The sequence below is a fragment of the Diabrotica undecimpunctata genome, chromosome 3, assembly GCF_040954645.1.
Source record: "Diabrotica undecimpunctata isolate CICGRU chromosome 3, icDiaUnde3, whole genome shotgun sequence".
In the NCBI taxonomy this organism is placed as follows: Eukaryota; Metazoa; Arthropoda; class Insecta; order Coleoptera; family Chrysomelidae; genus Diabrotica; species Diabrotica undecimpunctata.
The window spans coordinates 71,997,351-72,020,742 of NC_092805.1; the positions used below are offsets into that span (position 1 = coordinate 71,997,351).

At 33.4% G+C, this 23,392-nt stretch overlaps 1 protein-coding gene across 1 annotated transcript in view; it reads right to left on the minus strand.

Moving 5' to 3' along the window:
• Positions 1-19,325, minus strand: part of LOC140435641 (uncharacterized) — a 235,183-nt gene extending 215,858 nt beyond the window's left edge. Inside the window, exon 1 of the mRNA XM_072524370.1 lies at positions 19,005-19,325. Within this exon, the coding sequence (XP_072380471.1) occupies positions 19,005-19,299 (295 nt within the window). The 5' untranslated portion in view covers positions 19,300-19,325. The remainder of the gene's footprint in view (positions 1-19,004) is intronic.
• Positions 19,326-23,392: the final 4,067 nt, after the last annotated feature.

A 23,392-nucleotide genomic window follows, 5' to 3' on the forward strand; every position in this document is an offset into this window, starting at 1 on the left:
ACGGGCCTGTGAGGTAAATAATGCACACAATTATTCTCTTTGGGATTATTAACTCTTTCAATCACAATTAAAAAAAATTAGACCTTTTCAACTTAGTTAATGTATTATCTAAGCCTCTCCTAACGACAACTACATTATCTGAAATTAAAGGATGCTTATTCAATCAAGGTAACATAACCTCATACCTGCCTTCGCTGTCAGATCGGACAGTGTCATAGAAAAAATTCTTAGCCCCTTTGGCCACCACCTTTTTCTACAGGGTCGGTTATCCCAATTACATAAACCTCCCAGAGTTTCGCTACAGAAGAATTATCAACAAACAACGAAAATGTAATCATACTTGTACTAGAATTATAAACAACTGTCGGCACCTTGCCCATAAGAGTCCAACCTAACAAAGTTTCAACTGCTACAAGATCACACTGTAACTAATATTTTCTCCCTGTATACAATTTGCCTACAATATCAGTTTCAAACAAAATCTCAATTGGTGCTGTGTGTCCGACATCGCTGAGTGACATATTAATGTCATTGAGTTCCTCAATCCAAGGACAGTCATAAATAGAAAAGACATCTGCACAAATTTTGGGCTGATCTAAGGCATCAAATGAACAAGCGTAGGTTCCTTTACTGGCAGTTACCTCGTAAAATTTATGTCGTTGTTCAGTGCTTCTCTTTAAGTACTTCTACCGCCAAATAATGCATGTACAATATTTTCCGTTTTCTTAGCAGAAAAACAAATTTCTTGCGGGGTACTCTGTAAATTTTATGCAATCCTGTGTCAATAAGTACCCTTACTTGTTTAGTACCATGTGCACTTCTTATGTTTGTTCGCAGAGTTTTTAAAAAAAATGTGTATTGTTTAAATTAGCAAGCGTCTGATCCTCAGTTCTCTTTTCTTTCGAACGGGTAATACTTGAGGTCGACGTATCAATTTTATTAATAGGCAAATTAGGATACATCAAAACAGCATGTGATTTACTACATAATATACAGTTTAAACGTTTTCTACACTTTTTAGAATGTCTTACTTTCAGACATCGAAAACAGGCTTTCTTTTCTAACAATATTTGTCGTTTCTGTTTCATGGTAAATTTTTGTGCTTTGAAACAATTTGTACTGTCATGCTGCTCTTCACAAAATATACACCAGTAAACCTCATAATTTATTAACCCAGAAGCCGTCGCTAAGGGCTGATCATTTCCTTGCTTAGGTAATTTTACATTGTGCTTGGCAACAAGGCTATTGAATTTATATTTATTTTCAGTGGGTAAACCCAAACTTTCTCTTGCTCAATCACTTTTTTGTTCATTTTGATCTTCACTTTGTAAAAAGCACATTAGCCCACTCAATCTTGTTTCTAAAGTTGTAAATTCTGCATTTTTTCAGATATTTACCATGGACAGGGAAACATAAGGCCTTAAAAAAAACTGTGAAGATCTATGCCATAGTCAAATCATATCTTCTGGCAAACATGACTTAATAAGAGGATAAAATATCGCGGTATACTTGTCAGCAGTTATGCCTAAGCCATCAAGTGAACGAAGTTGACTCACAATCAATTCATAAAGAGCAGAAATATTATAAGGATTACAAGAAACTCGACTAAAAATTATCTTTAAGAGCTCTAATGTAAACACTTTATTCTGGAGATCCTCTCTGCCAAACTTTGCATAATTTTTGAGTAAATGTTGGCTGCTACAGGAAAACTCTCCACTAATCGTCTAGCCTTACTAGCATCTACAGCGGCTTGTCTCAAATAAACAATCTTATCAGTCAAATCAATTGATGGATCATCATGCACTACTTTGAAGTGAGACCAAAAGGGAAGACAATCTTTCAAGTTTGCATTAAATTTCTCAAGCTTAATTAGAGGTAATTTTAATTAGGCTTATCTTTTACACTTGATGACTCTGAACTTACTGAACCTAGTCCTTCATCAAATTTGAACTTAAGTTCAAAGTATTTTGCACTGTATTTATTATTTGACCCCATCTCACTAATTAACTCTTCTCCGGAAGCTTCTTCGACTATACTTTCAAGTACACTTCACAAAGTTCATTGTAATTTACTTGTAAAAGTTCCCAATGTACGCTAATTTTCTGCCAGGGTCGAGTGCCCACCGGTTCAGCTAACAAACTGTCCAACACATTAGCACCTTTCGTAAATGCACTACGAAGCACCGTTCTGCGTTTTTTATCTGATTCCATTTTTCGCATTAAAAGGTGAAATTTGGCCAAGCTTCACGATAAACAAAATTATTCGCCGGAAAAAAGTTTGCACTAAAATAAGCTAAAGTAACTTACTTTTAAGAACACTCGTACATAAGTCCTGTGACGGCCGCCAAATATTACATTTGGAACGTCTCGCAATTACTTTTTGCAAAAGACTCCGGGTTCGGAATAATACAAAATTAAGTTTTAGGTACAAAAAACTATTTTTGTATTAAATTACACAATACAGTTTGCTTTTGCAGTTTTGCAGTTTTATTTCAATACAGTTTGCTTTGGTGTTAAAAATTCGACTGACTATATCTACACAACCCTAATATTAATATTATGATGCTTCCTACATTCCCAGACGAAGAAGTAGTAAAATTTAATTGCCTCTCACTCACAGTAAACATATTAAGTAGTTATTCTACAACAGACTTCTATTGCACAATATAGAACGCCAGTTAATAAAACTTTTTCATGCAAATTCTATTCTGTTTGAAATATCCTCATTACTTTCGACCCTGTAGTCAATCCAACTACCCAGATATCTAAGGTGTACCAACCTTTTCAGGGTTTTGTTATCTAATTTTAGTACTAAGTCTTCGATATTAATTTTTCCAACCACCATCAATTTGGTTTTCTTTGTGTTGATTGTTACGCCCTTTTCACTGCATTTTTTTGTTTACACCGTTTAACATGGTTTGACAACATCCCTGTCTGACACCACGCTTAATAGAAACTTGAGTTGAAAACTCTTGATCCACCTTAATACAAGCGGTCTGATTGTAGTAAATATTTTTGAGCAATCTAATGAGCAATCTAATCTTACGCTGTTCGCGTAAAGCTAGTTCAAGCTTTGAAAGAGAAGTGTATACTATACTCTGTCAAAGGCTTTTTCGATATCTTTTCATCATACAGTGTGAAGAGAAATACTCGAAGATGGCCGTTAATAATATTTTATGGACTACTAAATGTTGCCGCTATCAATGCATTCATCATTTATAAAACTAATAATGACCCCACAGCACATAATAGTACAGTATTTTTAAAAGAATTGGGATTAAAACTGTTAAAAGAGAACATTGCAAAAAGAGCAACTATGTTAATAGTAAAGAAAAAAACGTTAAACAAATCTTATACAGATTTTGAAGGTTCTAAAATGTATATAATGGGTAGCTGATGACAAATCCGTGAAGACCTACAGCTAATTTTGCTTTGTTTTTTAAACAATCATGAAAAGTGAAAAAAAACATCATTTTTACCTACTTATAAAATATTTTAGATCTTACTACAGTTAGTCTTGCTAAATTAAAATACATAAATAATTGTCCGAGATTAATACAAACACTTTTTACATAATTGATATGTTAATAACTTTGTGTTGGGCATATTGACATGTAATTTAACTACTTGAAATTATGACAATTAGTGAGTTAGTAAAGTGTGCTAAATCTCAGCTAGATCTGTCAAATACTTTATAAGTTATTCAATTTCTTTTGTACTTGCCCAAAAAGTGACTCTAGAAGTATTTAGTAAAACACAATTGATTTTTTGAGGCTTCAGTTTAAGATATATTAAAAAAAAATTTAACATTTTATTAAAATTGTTTAATTATAAAAAAAACTTATAAACATTTATAATCACTATTATACTTTTTGTAATGCACTTGTAAGTAGGCTCACTGAAAAGATGATGAAAAAACACAATATTTAAAAAAGTCTTCTATGACCAATGGGACCCAAGATAACATTTTTCTTAAAATTATTTTTTTATTGTTTATTAACACTTTAACTCCCAGGCCATAATTTGAAAAACTTTATGCCAACCCATTATACTTTTTTGATATAAGGACTTGAAGATTAATGTTAAGAACAATTAAAACACATTTTTGTTAAAACACGAACATGATTTTTCAAAACAATAAGTGTGGTTATATGTGGTACACATAGGCTAGTAAGAAATACTTAATTAATTTTATTTCGAACAACCTATGTGCACCTTATATGTCCCACGGCACATATATTCAATAAAAGCCATACTAACAACAAGCCATTTATTTTTTTACATAACAATTATGTGTCGCAAAAAAACAATCAGAACACATGAAACCAGAGTTCTTTTGACATTCGAAACACCTTGTTTTTACCTTCTTTGCATTTTTCATTGCACTATTCCTTCCATATCTGTTAGCATAGTTTTTATAGCATAAACTACATCGTCCTCTTGTTTCAGTTTCCTGAAGGGTATGTGGTGAATGAGGAAGAACTTCTACATTTATTTTCTTTACCAGTGATTGTACCAAATCTTCACGAAACTGTGTGATGTTAATACGATTTCCTGTAATATGTTGATACATACATTGACTGTTTACTACTGCCGTGTTTGTAAGCAGTTCGAGTAAAACTTTTCGGTACCACTTGACACCCTTGCGAATCGTTGAAGCATAAGCGGCCTTTTGGTCGGATACATCTACATATGATTTTATTGAATTATATTCGACAATACTGGAAGGTTTTTTGACTATACCTCTTTTGGTTACAAAATCTATCATTTCCGGAACAGATTTCGTGGTCAAAAATAACACCTCTCTCTTATCTCTCCATTTTCCAACAATAACCTTTGAACTACTCTGAAGTACTTTCATTCCACCTTTTTGTAATTTGCTTTTAACAATGTTTTGAGGATTTAACTTTCTCTTTCCTCGCAGTGTTCCAATTACAAATGTTTTGTTTTTATTTATCTCGTGAGCCAATGTAACACTGGTGTAATAGTTATCTATGGCAAGAGTTCGTCCATGATTTAACAATTTTGCCATCAACTCCATAACCACATCCATAGATACACTCTTGTTGATAGGTACAGTCCCTTTTCCACCGTACACCTTTACATTATAAGTGTAACCATTCGGAATACATACTTTGAACAGTTTTATTCCGTACTTATGTCTTTTGCCAGGTATGTACTGTCGAAATCCTAATCTACCACGGAAAGGCACCATAGTCTCGTCTATGCAAAGTTTCTCACCTAAAATACATACTTTTTGAAATTGTTTGTTTAGAATTTTAAGTGCTGGACTAATTTTATATAGCTTATCATTTTCAGGAGCAGCTTCGTTATTGGCAACATGTAAGAAATGCATCAGACTGTCAAATCTGTTACGACTAATACCACAGATAGCAGAAATTTCGTTTCTATAACACCTATTTGTACTCCAATAATCTCGAAACCTTGGTTTTTTATTTAGTCCCATCCATATTATCAGGCCAAAAAATACTTTCATTTCCTCTCGTGTCGTAGGAATCCATTTAGAAATCATACCATTCTTTGATATGTTGTCATTTCAAATTCCGTCGATCAAAGCTTGTTCAAAGTATCGGTTAGTTTCAGTAACAAGTAAATCTAAAACAGGTTCCAGAAACAGCAAATAGAAGTTAATAGGTAATTTATCTTTCATATGATCAACATTTCTAAAATTCATAATTTCGTCATCAAATTTTAATTGATTTAACTTATTACTATCAGTATCTCCCCAAATTATTGTATTTTCTGACAAATCTAATGCGGATTCTTCAATTTCAATTTCGGAATTAATGTGTTCATTATTTTGTGACTGATTCCCGTCAGTTTGAGAATTAGTTTTGTTACTTACTTGTTGCACTCTCCCTGTAGATGTAGATGGTATATTTTCAGTTATTTTAATTTTTTTCGAAAACTGGTCATACATGCCGGAAGTTTTTCTTTTAAAAGTGTTCTTATTATCAACATTTGCAGTTCCCAGATAACTATCTTCACTAGTGCCATCACTGGATTGGTCAAAATTGTAATCGTTCAACGAATTTTTCGACTCACTGTCACTTTCAAAAAAATCGCTCTCATCTAAAATTCGTCTAAGTTCATCTTCACTTAACTTTTGTTTATTTTTCCACGATTTACTCATTTTGCGTACTACAATAACTTTTATTTTGCAAGCTAACAGCGCGTGTAAATGATACAATGATAGGCTAAATATCATAACCTGTATTTACTCAAAAAATAGCGGGGGTAACAAACCATCGTCCACAGGCATTCTAGAGAACCCGTATGCCACGCCTATTAATACAAATAGTCTATATCTGCGGTTATAAGATTAAACGGCAAACTAAACAGCCATTAGACATGTTCATAGTAAACTTTAAGCAAGATGAATATGTCAATAAGATTTATGGGATTACACACACCTTGGAATTAAGAGTGGAGATTCAGCCAGTTAAGAGCTCTAAGTTAGTGCCACAATGTAAGAGATGCCAAGCATAAGGGCATACCTGGAAATACTGTTTCAGAGAACCAGGATGTGTTAAATTTACTAAAAAGAATTTAACTTCAGATTGTGACAAGCCAAAAATCGCAAAACCAAAATGGGTCTATTGTGGTGAAAAGCATCCTTCTAACTACAGAGGCTGTATTGTCCCAAAGGAGATGCAGAAAATATAAAACAGAAATAAAAAAAAAGAACAACTTACCAAATCCTCCAGAAAGAAGAGTAAATACAAATAAAGAAAATGTTGCTGTTTGGAAACAAACAGGGAGAGCTACTGCAAATAAGAAATATAGCAATGCATTAAAAATTAACATTGCAAATGTACACATGGAAAACCAGAATGAGAAAGAATCAGACTCGGCTCTACAGATACTAAATAAAATAAAAAAATTTAATGAAAGAAATATTCGCCTGGAACATAGCGCCAATGAAGCTATTCCCAAATTCATAAATGGCTAGTAAAATCAGAATCGTGGAATGGAATGCCAATGGGTTGCTTCAACATCAACAAGAGTTGCAGGCGATCCATGACCTCGAGAAATAGTTAATCAAAGGAAATAAGAAAATAATAACCGATAAATAAAAACTAAGAAGAATATGGCAACAAACTAGGTTTCCTCAAGATAAAACAAGACTAAACAATGCAAGTCAAGAACTCAAAAAAGAAATCCAACAACTAAAGAATGAAACAGTTAATACATACTTACAAAATTTAACGGATGAAAATAGAACTGATTCTACTCTTTATGGAAAGCTGCAAAAAAAAATACTAAAAAGATCAATTATCCACTCCCCACCCATTATACTAGAGAACGGTAATTGGGCCAGAAGCAATGAAGAAAAAGCATTCAGATTTGCTAAAAATCTTGAAAACACGTTCAAACCCAATGAAAGCCAAGAAGATGAGCAAAGTTTGAAAAAAATCATTAGAAGAAAACAAGGTAATTTCTATTATATTTCTTGATGTTGCTCAAGCCTTCGATAAAGTATGTAAATATTGAAAAAGTTTGCAATCTTATTTATATATTTAACAGACACTTTAAAAACGATATACCTGTATTAAAACATAATACCATTGTCATCTTTGCTGACAATAACGTCATTTTAGCGGTTGATGACACTATCGAAGAGGCAATAAACAAACTACAAACAGCAGTTAACAAAACATATTCCTGGACAAAAAAATGGAAAATTAGGCTGAACAAAATAAATCTGTACACGTTAACTTTACCAATAAAAAGATACAAAATATACCAGTTACATATTAACCAAGTACCATATGCAAATACTGCAAAATAGCTAGGTATAACATTAGATGCACAACAACGCTGGAAAGTTCATGTTAAGAAAAAAGGGAAGCACTTGGCATAAGTTACAAAAAAATCTATTGGATGCTTTTAAGAAAGTTCTCTCTATCTATACACAACAAGCTTTTACTTTTTAAACAAATACTATGACCTATTTGTACTTATAGTAGCCAACTCTGTGGGTGTGCCAAGAAAAGTAATATAGACATAATCCAGAAATTTCAAAATAAAGTATTGAGAAACATTGTGAATGTTTCTCGGTACGTGAGGAACAGCGACCTCCATAAGGACCTGGGTATCGAAACTGTGGCTACAGTTATCGAGAAGACGGCTTAAAATAATGAAAAACGACTCCATACCCATGTGAATGTTGAAGCAATCTAGCTCCTTGACAACACAGGGCTAACTAGAAGACTGAAGAGGATAAATCCCTTCGAATTAGTTTAAGTGACAGTGAAAACGCAGAGCATGGTGCTTATGTGCGTGATGTATGTTAACATTAGTGCTTTAGTTATCAGAATAGATTAAGAGAACACCATAGAATAAACTCTTGATTTCAAGCAACTTTAGTAATTTAGGATATATTAAAATTGCTTCTTGGTTCTGTATATGTAGAGTAGGGAGGGCGAGTTAAGTTTCACAGCACTTAGGCCACGATTGACCCATTGTGTATTCTCCCAGGGAGCTGTCACCCTTAGCTCATTGTCCATCCTGTCATTTCTAGGAAAGTGGACAACTCACCAGGAGACATCTCTCTTATGTGGGCAGGTGTCGGCCAGGACTCGCCAGACGCGTACTCTCGTATTAACGATAACTCTGGGCATTCACATAGGACATGCTCTACAGTTTCGTCTTCTCGTTCACACTTTCTACATAGAGGTGTGTCTGCTAGCCCCAGTGTGTGGAGGTGTTTGCTTAGTTGACAATGACCAGTTAAAAAACCAACTGCCAAACGTAGATTTTTCCTGGTCATTCCCAAGTACTTCTTTGATGTTGACTCCTCAAGGTTACTTAGTGTTACCCTGGCAAGTTTACATCCTTTCCCTTCTTCCCATCTTTTTACGGTTTGCATATGGGAGTGACATTTGACAATTTCCGCGATTGTTGTAGTTGACCAACCAAAAAGATCCCCAGGTCCTAAGAGTCTTAGGCCTGCTGTCTTCCTAGATAATTGGTCAGCAATGCGGTTGCCTTTATTCCTATTGTGTCCTTTAACCCACATCAGGATGATGGTATTACCATCCGAAGCTTGAGTTAGTAACACTCCATTACTAAACCTGATGTGACACGTGGTCTATTCAAGGTTAGTAGCGCTTGTTTGCTATCTGTGCAGATCATTATAGTTTTTCCTGCTATAACTTTTTGGGTTATCTCTTTTGCGGCTATGGAGATACCAGTCAGTTCTGTCTGAACTACGCTGGCATTTTTGCCCATACCCCACTTTATTCTTAGGTTCAGTGATCTGGAGTATATCCTGCATCCTGAGCCTTCTTTCATTTTGGAGCCATCGGTGTATATGCAATAGGCATTTGCCACGTTTGTCTCCATACACTGTCTTGTTTCAATTTTGTAAGGTTTGTTAAAGACAAACTTTGGTTCAATTGAGTCGCAGCCTACCTGTAGCAGTGGTAACGCACATAGCTCTCCCCGCCAGAAACGAGTTCTCAATTGTCCCATTCCTACATCAAGGTTTGCACCAGCTGAGCGCAGTCGCATCATTGTCACTAGCGCCACCTCTTTGACATATATATCTAGAGGCGTGATGCCAATGATCAACTCCATTGCAGCAGTTGGTTTTGTTTTCATGGCCCCTGTTATATTTATGCAAGCCATCCGCTGAATATGGTTTAGTTTGTTAATCGCTGTTGCCTGTAGCATTTTTGGTACCCAAGCAATAGCTCCGTAAGTTAGCATTGACCTAATGACAGCGGTGTAGACCCAGGCGATCACCCTGGGCGTGAGGCCCCAGGTGCGTCTGACCGTTCGTCGACACTACTCATAGGCAATATATGCTCTTTTAGCTCTACCATCTAAGTGTGAGCTCCATGTTAACTTCCTGTCAAGGGTAATACCAAGGTACTTCACCTCGTCAGAAAAATTTAGACTGTAGTTTAGAATCCTTGGGGGTATTAAGCCCGTGATTCTTCTTTTCCTGGTAAAGAGGACCATCTCTGTTTTCTTAGGATTTATAGATAATGAGTGTTTCTTGCACCATGTTTCTATTAGTCGAAGAGCAACTTGAGATCTCTCACATAGTGTGTTCTCAAACTTACCGCTTTGCAGGACAGCAATATCGTCTGCATAGGCTATTGTGTAGAACCCGTTGCTGCTGAGTTGGTCAACCAGGGTATCTAGAACTATGTTCCAGAGTATGGTGATAGCACCCCTCCCTGTGTACACCCCTCGTAACCATGCCTCTAACAGAAACGTCGTCTACATTTATGCTTATTGCTCTATTAGAGAGCATACTGAATATCCATTCGCTTATGGCCAGGGGAATATTCCTGACGTTGAGCTGTTGGGTGATAGTTGGAAATGTGGTTTTATCAAACGCTCCCTCAATGTCGATGAATATACCTAGGGTGGATTCTTTATTATCCAGCGATCTTTCAATTCTTCCCACTACATGATGCAGTGCAGAATCGGTAGATCTTCCCGAAGTATATGCATGTTGATTTGGGTGAAGTGGGTTATGGACCAGAACTTCATCCCTTATCTACCTCTCGCACAGCCTTTCCATCGTTTTCAACAGAAAGGATGTTAGGCTAATTGGTCGGAAAGCCTTTGGTAGGGTGTAAAACCATCCTACCTGGTTTTGGTATGAAGACCACACGTACCTTTCTCCACTTCCTAGGAATATATCTCAGAACCAAAGAGGCTCTGAATATTTCCACAAGGTGCGGCAAAAGGATATCCAGTCCCCATCGTAGTAGGGCTGGATATATGCCGTCAGGCCCTGGTGATTTGAAAGGGGTGAAGTACGATATGGCCCATTTTACCTTTTCCTCATTAATCATTGTTCTGGCGAGATGCCAGTTGTTTGTTGAGGGTACTAAAACCGGGAAAGTGTGTTTTCATCAGGACCTCAGCACTTTCGCGAAGGTTGGAAGTTTTGTTCCTATCTTCCTTCGTTAGTATGCCGACATGCCGATGTGGGTTCTTTGAGAGCGCTTTTTGTAGCCTTGAAGCCTGCGGGAAATCTTCGATTTGCTCACAGAAGGTTCTCCAAGCAGCTCTTTGTGTTTGGTGCGTTTCGCTCTATTAAAAGCTGTTCTTGCTATGTTTCTAAGATGTTCCAATTCAGTGCACCACCAAGAGTTGGTTTTGCGACTTTCCTGGACCATCCTTATTGGACAGGATTTTTTATAAGCATAGCATATTTTGTTTTGGATAGATACCGTATACCTTTCCAATTCTGTATTAATTCCTGGAGTTGAAGCCTTTTCATTCCGCAGAGTATCTTCTAAGAGTCGGTTGTAGAGTTCTACATCCGTCCTCCTAGGGTCGCGCGATTTGATAAGGCTTTTTTCCAGACTAATATTATGGGTTAGCCAGCGGTGGTCAGACATAGAAATATCCTCCGATATCTGCCAGTTCTGAATTTTATTCGATATTTCAGCTGTTGCCAGCGTAATATCTATGACTGTTTGACTACGAACAGCATGAACACTAATAAAGGTAGGTTCGGTGCCCTAATTTCAGATATACAAATATTATAAAATTATTTAAGATATTGCTTCTTGGTTATTTTTGACCAGATTGTAATCGTAAATAAACAGAAAAAAATGTATATTATTTATATAAATAATAATTATAAATAATACATCATCATCATAAATCTGACTTTACAACGTTGCGTAGGTCCTAGCCTCCTCAATAATTTCTCTCCATTCGTCCTATCCATCGCCTTCTTCCGCCAAGCTCGTATTCCCTTATTTTTCATTCTCATGTCTTCATCGATGTTATCAAGGAACCTTCTTCTGGGTCTTCGTCTTCTTTTCTGAAAAATGGGTCTATCAAAGAGCGTTTTTCTAGCTGGGTTATTTTGTTCCATCCGCATAACATGTCCTATCCGTCTCAAATGCCCTATCTTAATATGTTTTACGATATCTGGTTCCTGGTATATTCTATAAAGTTCGAAGTTGTATCGTCTTCTTCACACTTTATTGTCATTCACCGCTTCATAGATTCGCTTTAGTAGTTTTAGTTTGCATTACTTTTAGTTAAGAGTCCAGGTCTCTAAACCATATGTTGGACTGGGCGTATTATTGTTTTGTCGAGGTATATTTTCGTATTTCTCGATATAATTTTGGATTTAATGAGAAGATTGAGACCAAAATAGCATCTATTAGGCGTGCAAATTCTGCGGCTAATCTCGGTAGTGGTATTATTTTGAGTATTAAGGAGCGCTTCCAGGTATATAAATTCGTCCACTGCTTCGATGACGTCGTTTTCTATAACAAGTGACCATAGGATTTGTAATTGCGTGCTTATTTTCATATACTTCATTTTGTTGGTAATTATTATTGAACCCATTTTTGTAGATGGTTCTTTTCATGCTATATTCGCCTCTCGTACAGCGTTTCTCGTTCTCCCAACAATATTGATATCATCAACATATCTAATCATAGGCAAGGATTTGCACTGATTTATTATACAATAAACCAATGGTTGTGATTTATAATATACATATTACTTTTTCCTTAGCCAGATTGAACAGTGTACAGGAGAGAAGGTGTCCCTGGCGCAGCCCGTTATTTGTTTTAAAAGGTTCAGGCAACTCACCATGAATTCGTATTCTACATTTAACTTTTTCAAGAGTTAGTTTTCTCAAATTTACCAACTGGTTTGGTATTCCTAGCTCTTTCATTACTTTGAACATTTCTCTTTTATTTACAGAGTCGTAAGCTGCTTTGTAGTCTATAAATATGTACGTGATTAGTATCTATACCACATTCCAGTGTTTTTTCTAAAATTTGTCTGAGGGTTACAATCTGATAAATTGTCGATTTACCACCTCTGAAACCAGCCTGGTATTTTCCCACTATCCGTTCTGTATATGGTGCCACACGGAGACATAGTGGTGTGGAAAATATTTTATACGCTGCATTTAGAAGCGTAATTTCTCCGTGGTTAGAGCATTCAAAAATATCTCCTTTTTTGTGTATGCTGCAAAGTATTTTAATATTCCAATCATTGGGAAGCGATTTCTGTGTCCATATTTCTTTTATAAGCTGCTCTAATGCCATTATGGTATCATGGCCACCTTCTGAAAGATTATCTATTTCGGGTGATTTGTTTCTGGCTAGTTTTTTTAACTGCATCTTTAACTACAAGAGTAGTTGGTGGTTCCTCTTCCCTCTCGTCTGTTCCCTTTAGCTCATCTTTTTCGTCTTCCAGGTTTTTTCTTCTTTCTCCTGTGCCTGGTAAAAGTATTCCACCCATCTATTCAATAAATCTTTCCTTGTTGTTAATAGGTCGCCATTCTGACTTCTGTATTGACTTGTGGTTGCCTTGAAGTCTTTACTGTTGATGTTTGAACTATTTTATAGAACGCTCCGAATTCTTTCTCTCTGTTCAGGTTTTCTATATATTTTCTCATTTAAGTAGTTTCATTTTTTTCTTTTGTGTATCCTCTATTCTTCACGTCTCTTTGTCAATTCTCTACAGTTGTTCTTGTTCGTCGGATCAGCACCTTTCTGTGTGCTTCATTTTTTTCTTGTGTTGCATTATTGTATTCATCGTCAAACCAATTATTTTTCGTTTCCAAACCAAGTCGTTTCATATATATATATATATATATGTATATATATATATATATATATGTATTGTGACAATTGGGGTTTATAGAAAATAATTTATAAGTTATATACTACATAATATTAGATATAAAAAAGTATTTGATTATTTTAAATAAGTTATATACTAGAGAAATTTATAAAAATATATTTATGTGAGGGCATTTTAAGAAATTAGCATATAATAATTGTAAAAAGTTGTATTTTAGTAATTATAATGTGGTAGATACATTTAAGTGAGCCATGTGACTAGGCAACCAACTATACAAACTCTGTCTCCAAGTTGACATTTTAGGAAATAATTGGGAATATAAAGTGGGGTTATAATAATGTATTGTTTGAATTGTGTATTTTATTAAATTAGAGTGTTAGTTACTAATTTGAATGTTTATTCTGATCTGAAAAGCCTAAATGTCAACAAAATTATCAATGGAACATTAACGAATTCTCCAGAGTGCAGAGTGTGACCATTGTTTACGGTCGAACATTCTGGAATAATGATTATGGCGGTGGATCGAACAGATATTTTTTTCGAGAACATCTATATAGAAGTTAATAGAACGAATGGAACATGATCTCTTACCAGATGGTTCTGGAATATCCAAAAAGATATAAATACCCGTGATTTGGATTCAAGATAGGAGTTTTTAGTCTGAAGTCAAGCAGTTTATTATGAAAGTTAGTAGATTAGTTAGTGAAGTCAATTGTTCACAGTTTTAGTAAGTCAGTCAAGCAGTTTAATAAGAAATATGAAAGTTAGTTGGAGATAGTCCAATTGTTTAATATAGTGAGTTAAAAGAAGATTAAAAATTATGCATATATTTAATGCACATTTATAATTATACACAAATAATTATTGAAGATTATAAAAGTATATTAGAAGAATATTGGATGGACATTGGAAGGAATTAAAATTATATTATGATTGGAGATTAGTATAAATCAACTTATAATAATTGGATATTGGTATATTGAAAAGAAGAATAAATATAAATGGTGTTTGCTGGTTTGCTTGATGGTTTATAAATGATGGTGAAGAAAACTATATCTTAAATTGGTAGAAGCTGATAATTGGAAAAAGTAATTTCACAAAAACAAGGATAACCGAAGTACGAAGACATTCAGTGGTGATTAGAATCTATATAGTGGAAAACAGTTCATTTAGGCATTCAGTGAAAGAAAGGTACAAAATTTTGTTAATATAATTTAGTTAGTGTCATAACAATTTCAATTTTGAAGATAGTTTGTTTAAATTTTACATTGTCTATAGAATTTAATTAGTTTTATAAGAATATCAATTTAAAGATAGTTTATTTTAAATTTACATTGGCTAGGTTAGATATATATGTGTGTTTCATAATAGTTATAATAAAGATAATTTAAAAAAGTACTTACAAGCTAATTCTTTGAGAACCGCGATAAAAACCCTATATATTATATTATTAAAAATACTCATTGCTCATCATTCAAACAAAAAAACACATCATAACAGTATATATATATATATATATATATATATATATATATATATATATATATATATATATATATATGGACGTGGCTCTATTGATGTTTCTATGTCAAAACTAGATCTAATACTTGATGTGCTAGTCTCCGAAGGTAAGGCTATAATATTAACAGGTGATTTTAATATAGATTTCAAATCAAATGCACTAAGTAAGCCGAACTTGGTAAATGTTTTAGATTCTTATGGCTTAACCGTAACTGTGAATGATTATACAAGAGGAACTGCAACTAGTAAAACTCAAATTGATTATATTGCTACAAACATAAATCACCCACAAAAACATTGGTTGTGGAAGGTTTTATCTCTGATCATCGTGCGCAATTGTTCCAATGTAGCATTAACACAGGCATATATATTCATGCTATATATATACACATGCCTATATATTCATCCGTTCATAATATGAACGGACTATATTATAGTGAAAGGAACATAAATCGTTTTGTTCAAACCCTTGAGTCAACAAATTGGTCAGAGGTATTTAATACAATTTCTGTTAAGGATAAATCATTAGCTTTTTTAAATACTATCCAAAATTACTTTCGGTCCCATTTTTCACTACTTAAATGTCAAACTAAAAAATGTACACGTTCGAATTGGTTTACGCAGGAACTGTACCATTTAAGGGATCAGCTAAAATTTTTAGAAACGATCTGTCAACAAAATAGTAATCTTAGGCCAGTCCTTCATTTGGCAAAGGCAGAATATTCAATTAAATTAAAAGCAGCTAAAAGTAGTCACTTCATGAGACAGTTAAACGAATTATCAAATAAAATGAAATGTATTTGGCATTTAGTATACTTAACAGTCGGGAAACAAAATAACTCAAAAGTACCTAGTGATGATAACAGTAATTTAGCAGACAAATTTAACCACCATTTTGTTGAAATGGCTCCAAAGTTACTTGCCGCTTTGGATCCTACTAAAATAGGTGGGTTTACATTAGCATAAAAAAACCGTAATAGTTGTTCTACGTTTTTATTTCCAACTAACCCACAGGAAATAACTAGTAGATATAGTCGAAAATTTTAAATCCAAACACAGTTGTGGTTTTGATCAGATTTCCCCTAAGTTATTAAAACAATGCAGTCATGCTCTCGCCGATCCACTGACGGATATTTATAATGCCTCTTTTGAACAAGGAATATTTCCTAGTATGTTTAAACTTTCTATTGTAATCCCTTTATTCAAAAGTGGTGATAAAGATGACCTTAACAACTATCGTCCCATAAGTCTCTTATCTGTGTTTTCAAAGATAATTAAAACTCTGGTGTATACTAGAATGAACGCATTCCTAAATGAGCATGGTGTTTTGCATAATTTTCAACATGGTTGTACATCTTCTAAGTCTACAACTACAGCTCTTGCAAATTTCGTCAGCTTAGTGTTGGATGCTTTGGACAGACGAGAGAAGGCATGTGGTTTATTTCTCGATTTGTTCAAGGGTTTTGACACTTTGGATCATAATTTGTTGCTAATAAAACTTGAGGGGATCGGTATTCGTGGCGTAGTTCTAAAATGGTCTACTTCCTACCTAGAGAATAGAAGACAAAAAATAAAGATAACATCTAATGAATTTGTAAACGAATCAAACACATTGGATATCCATTATGGTATCCCTCAGGGTAGTGTATTGGGTCCTCTACTTTTTATAGTATTTATTAATGATATAGCTTTGGTAACTAATTCACTGACTGGGGTTAACATCATCAGTTATGCGGGTGATACCAACATTCTAGTCACATGAGCGTCTGATCAAAATTTGCAAAATAAAACTACACAGATACTATTCACCATCAACAGTTATTTCTTATCCAACAAATTAGTTTTGAATAAAGAGAAATCAAAGTATATGATTTTCAAGTCAAATAATTTATTAAACCATCAAGCCACTATAGAAGCAGCAATAGATAAAACAGACTGCACGAAGTTGCTGGGGGTACTTCTAGACAGAAATTGTAAATGGTCAAACCACATTTCTAATTTGAAATCCAGATTAAGTAGCGCATGTTATGCATTGAGAATTTTTCACGTCTCTTTCTTTTTACTCGATAGCCAAATATGGCATTGAAGTCTAGGGTTGTACCTCTGAATTAGAGCAGATATTCGTACTTCAGAAAAGAGCTGTTAGGATAATGTATAAAATGAAATTTAGAGATTCTTGTAGAGGCATATTTAGACAAAACAATATTCTTACAATTCCTGGTCTGTATATATTTTCGTGTATAATGTATTTACATAGCAAAATTTATGAATTTAATAAATTTCAATTTAACCATGTTTATTCAACAATATTCAGAGACAATCACTTTATGCTTCCACAACATCGTTCTGTTTTGTTGGAAGGTAGCACACATTATGCAATATATATATATATATATATATATATATATATATATATATATATATATATATATATATATATATATATATGTAAACAATGGATTGAAAACAAAACAACACATTTCTATAAAGGACTGATTGATGGAGAGTAGTAATAAATAATAAATATTTAAATAGACCATGATTACCAACTAGGTACAACATTTCTTGAATTTACTGCAGTTAATATCATGTACTTACATTTGTGTCACATACTATATTAAAATTAAAATTAATGTATTTTTGTAAGTCCGCATATGTAACTTACTATTTACATTTATACAATTGCTGAATATTTCTTTGTTTGAATATATATTTTTAAATCACACTCACAAGGGGTGCTACTTTTATAGTAACTCTATTTCACTGAGTTTTTATGTATATTTAGTATTTAGTATCCTTTTTTTCTTGTATTATTATTAATAATATTAAGTTATTTTAGTTTAAACAAACACATTTAAAGTATAATTACGTCACGTAAATAATCATATAAGAAGCATAATGAAGATATATTTACATAAATAATATACATAAGATTTTTCTTAAAATTTAATTACCTCTTACAAAATAATAGAATTCAAAAAAATTTTTTGTGGAAAAATTTAATGAATTTATTTTTCGGGAGGTGAAAATAGAGGTCTTATTATTTTCTCAGGCTACCTCACTTTTAAAAAATGAAGGGACTGCGAGCTACAGAAGTAAATTTTCTGATTACTGAATCATTCTGATGATTTTTTTTCCACTGATAGCCTGAATTATTTTACCAAGATATACTCGACAGTCGAACACCAATTTGCACAAATAAAGATTAAACGTTGAACCTCCATAGAATTCACCTTCAAATAAAAGGGAATATTGTAAATATTATAGAAAATGACAAACCAAATATTTTTATAAATTTGGAAATCGTGGCTGTGTAGTAAACATCGCTATTGCCTGCTGTGGTATAAGCCCGAAAAGAATGAACTTAAAATTTAAGTCTTAATATTTTGTGCTTGAAATTAATTGTGGATTTGTCTTTATTTAAACTATTTATGGATTTTGTTAATTCATAAGCAAGTTATAGTTTTTGTTAATTACGTTTTTACTGCAACCAGTGGTATATATATATATATATATATATATATATATATATATATATATATATATATATATATATATATATATATATATATATATATATATATATATGCTGTGCCAGAATTGTGTTTTTGATTAATTATAACTTTCAAAACTCTTTTCAAAAAATATTATTGATAATTGTAATATTTCTACAGGACAACAAAATAAATGTGCATAAAAGTTAATCTATGGATATTTGAAGCAGTCAAAAATAAAGCGAAATATTTTAAGAAAGTGATCAAACTTAAAAATTTAATATCTATATATATATATATATATATATATATATATATATATATATATATATATATATATATATATATATATATATATATAATAATGTGTTTTACTTACCCAGGGTTAAGAAAATTCCAAATCCAACAACTAAAGAAATCGAGAAAAACACCAAAATATACACTAACAATTTAATTTTCGATTTTTTTTTAACATCATCCTTTTCCTCGTTTATTTTTAAGACCCATCTATGACCAAAAATATTCTTCTTAATAATAACATTTCTATCACAATTATCATTATTTTGTACTTCTCGAGAAATAGTATTTATCGAGACCGTTTTCGCGCTTGCCGGCGTGTTCTTCTCGTAATAGTGGACCTTCGTTAACTCCACGTTGCTCGGTTGCAGTATCATCTTCGAATGTTAGATGTTTTGTAAATCATGCGTATTTGAGGTACGATACAAACATTGTTGATAACAGGGGGCAATAATGGAGGAGGTGCTACTGGCCCGTGACGTTTGTAACATGTGCCATGTGACTCGATGTCATGGTCGACGCCGTGCACCGGGGTGCCGGTGCTGTGTACACTTGCAATATTGTGGATGGAGCATGGAGTTGGCTAAAATAAGATGCGGCAGAAATGTAATCGATGGATATCATTAATTAGAAAAAAAACTCCGATACATAAGACAGTTAAATTACTAATCTTACGAATTAGGTATAAGAAATATCTAATAAAAAGCAATGTGTTTGCTGTTGTTAGCAATTAAGTATGTGGAATGGAATAATGCTAGGATTTTTTAATAATGACTTACTGGTAGCATTAATGATGATTACAATAGCGTTTTTTTGAAATATCCAAAAGATTGTTTCTGCTTCAGCAATAGATAAAGCAGAAATGTTTAATAAATTAAAGTATGGCACCAAAAGGTTGGACCAAGATATATGCAAAAGTGGCAAATACATAATATAAAACAAAGCATTTTAGTCCGATTAAATGTATTTTCAACGAAATCAGTAAAATACAAGTGTATGAAAGTACGTCAATACCTAACTAAAAAAGAGGGCTACAGAGAACCATTCTGTAGAGTGAGATAAAAGTTAATACTATTTGATTAATTTGTTTTAAGATTTAATAAGTTTTAAATCGGTTTAAAAATCAATATTTATGACATTCAAATTGTGAATAAATAATGCTCAAAATAATATTCTACGTTAAACATATATATTAAACTGAATTTAATAATCGCGAATGATAATAAAACCAACAACGAAAACATGTAACTCTGTAAGTGGAGCACTAGAAAATACAGAGATAACAGCCATTAACAAGTTCAGAAAGACAACAACAGAAACACTAATAAAGGCAACAAGGAACACTGTTCAAAGCGGGTCAAAGAAAATAAAATCCGCTCCCACATCAAAGCATGAATGGAACAACGAAGAAAGTTGAATGCCAACAACCTAGAATTTCAATAAATAAGTTTTATAAACAAAGAGATCTCCAAAAGTATCAGAATTTACATTAGACACTACAATAAAAGGCAAATACAACAAACAATCAAACAAAATAAAAGCATAAAATTTCTGAGAATACTGCTAAAAAAAGAAAGAAATTATAAAGGTAAAGAAAATATTAAAGGTAAACCAACATCTAAGAGCAATGAAAACCTTATAACAGTAAAAGAATTTTGGCGAGGACTTTCTAAAATCCAATCAAAGCGCACCTGAAGAAAAAAGAAGGATTATGGTTAACTAGGGTTTAGAAGAGATACCAGTGGTTACCAAGGATGAAATAAAACATGCATTCAAAAAGATGAAGAAAAGGAAAGCGCCCTGTGAAGATGGTATAGTAGCGAATGTTATTAAAGTTGAGAAATTAATTTTAAACCAAAATCCCAAAATTCCATTTGTATAATTTTTTTACCAAAATCGTCACCTGTAGACTAGAAAATTAACTGAACCTCCATCAACCAATGATCATCTTACTTGCGTTGGTACAGTTGGTAAAAAAACATGAAAGTTCTAAGAAGAAAGTTAAATAGCGACAGCAAATAAATTATACAGCTCAAAAACATAGAAGGCGAAACACCATCTAACTGGTAACACCATCTAACCGGAACTAAAGAGATGGAAACAAGAAGGGTAACCAGGGTTTAGAAGGCATAACAGCGATTATTAAGGACGAAATAAAATATGTGCTCAAAACGATAAAAAACAAGAAAGTGTTCGGAGAAAATGATATAGTAGTGCAGGCTATTAAATTTGGAGGAGAAGTTCTTCTCGAAAATGTTTAGTATATTAAATTTATGTCTACTAGACATCATAATTTTCAGCGATTGGAATTACAGTATAATGATATTGATTTGTAAAAAAAGGAGACCCTACAAAAATCGAAAACTATAGACCTATAAGCTTTCTTTCCCATTTTAAGAAACTTTTTTTCAAAATAGTCACCTATAGACTATAAAATAAACATAACCGCTATCAATCAATAGAACAAGCCGGTTTTTACCCGTGTTTCGGTACCAATGATCATCTTATAGCGCTAAAAACCTTAAAATAGAGAAAACCATAGGATACAACCGTCCACTAGTACTATTTTTTGTTGATTTCCAAAAAACTTTCGGTGCGATAGAATCTTCTTCTTCTTCCTCTTTATAAGCAATTCTGCTTGTTCATTGGTGGATTAATACCTCTATCACAGTTTAATTTTTATACTATGCCTCTATGGAAGGTTGTCACTCCATCTTTTGCGTTATCGTCTGATACTTCTTCTGTCGATTGGTGACTGATCTCTTGCTATTTTGACGACACAGGTCTCCCCCATTCTGCTTATGTGGTTATTCCATTTTTTTTTATTTAGTGTCCATTAGTTTATACACTGTATGTTACATTTTCTTCTAATGTCTTCACTTCCCTTTCCATCTCTCAGCGTATTACCTGTAATTCTGCTCAGTACTCTCATCTCTGCCGTTTCCAGTAGCCTTTGTTTTGTGACTGTGTCGGGTCTTGTTTCTAAAATATATATCAATATTGGTTTTATACTAGCTTTATAAATTCTTGACTTCATCTCAGTCTTAGTGTGTCTGTTTCGCCATATAATCTTATTAAGGCATCCTGCCAGTCTATTTGCTTTTTGTATTTAATCTCTCACTTCTTTGTCCAGGCCTCTATTGCTGGACAGTGTAATTCGATAGATTCAAAGGAAATAATTAGGACTTTAACCCAGAATCGTGTTGATTACAGATACATCCTCTTAACCCATTAGCGCTCAGTGGCAACTTTAGTTGCCAGTGACTTTCAACACCCGTAAAATCTCTTGTGTATTGTGTGTGACCTATTTTTAAGTGGTATATAATTTTTAGCGTGTCCACATGTATTTATAACCTACAAATTTGGTTGTAAACTTCTTAGGTACTCGTTAGTATTTATTTCAATATTAGAGTTTTGCAGCAACCAAACTTGGTCCTAAAAAATGTAAGTATTTTTTAGTTAATTTATAATATTTTGTGTTCATACTCAATTCATTTTAAACCAAAGGTTTATTATATATACTGATCTAAGAAAATTAACTGTTCATTAAATTATAACATAATTATGGTACCCTAAATTCACGTGGCAACTTTAGTTGCCACTGAGCACTAGAATGATTTATTTTTTTCTTTTAGGTCTGAAGATAATACGTTTAGCGTAGATGAAATTATGAAAGCTTGTGAAGAAAATTACGGATCAAGTTTTTTTAGAAGAATCAGGTCTGTAGGAATAGTTCCTCCTATAGAATCTGCTGAAGCTGATACAGACGAAGATTCCGATTTATCAGATGACAAAACTTGGAAATTCAGTTGCTATAGATGAGAGCATAGTCTCGTATTATGGACGTCATCCTAAAAAACAATTTATACGGGGCAAACCTATTCGTTTTGGGTTTAAATTGTGGGTTTTGCAAGCCCTAATGGATTTGTGTCTCATGCTGAACCATACTGCGGTGCACATACAAAGCTTCCTGATACGGGACTCGGACAAGGAGGAAATGTAGTACTAGGACTTGCTGAATATGCCAACGTTCCTAGCGGGACTAAATTATATTTTGACAATTTATTCACTTCTGTGTCCTTACTTGAAGAACTGTCTAAACGAGACTTGGGGGGAACTGGAACATTGCAAGAAAATAGAATAGCAAAGTGGATGAATTTACCTTCGAAAGAATCATTCAAGAAATGTGATAGAGGGACGACACATTACACATCTAATGGAAAGCTAACAGCCATTAGATGGAATGACAATGCTGTTGTATCAGTATTATCAAACTGCCACACAGAAGTGCCGTTTAAAAATGTTCAGCGGTTTAGTAAACGTGAAAAAAAGAAGATGATGATTAAAATCCCTGATGCCATTTCCCACTATAATTCTAATATGGGAGGTGTTGACCTAAATGATCAGTTCACTGCTCAATATAGATGCAAAATTCGCAATATAAAATGGTGGTGGCCACTCTATGCTTGG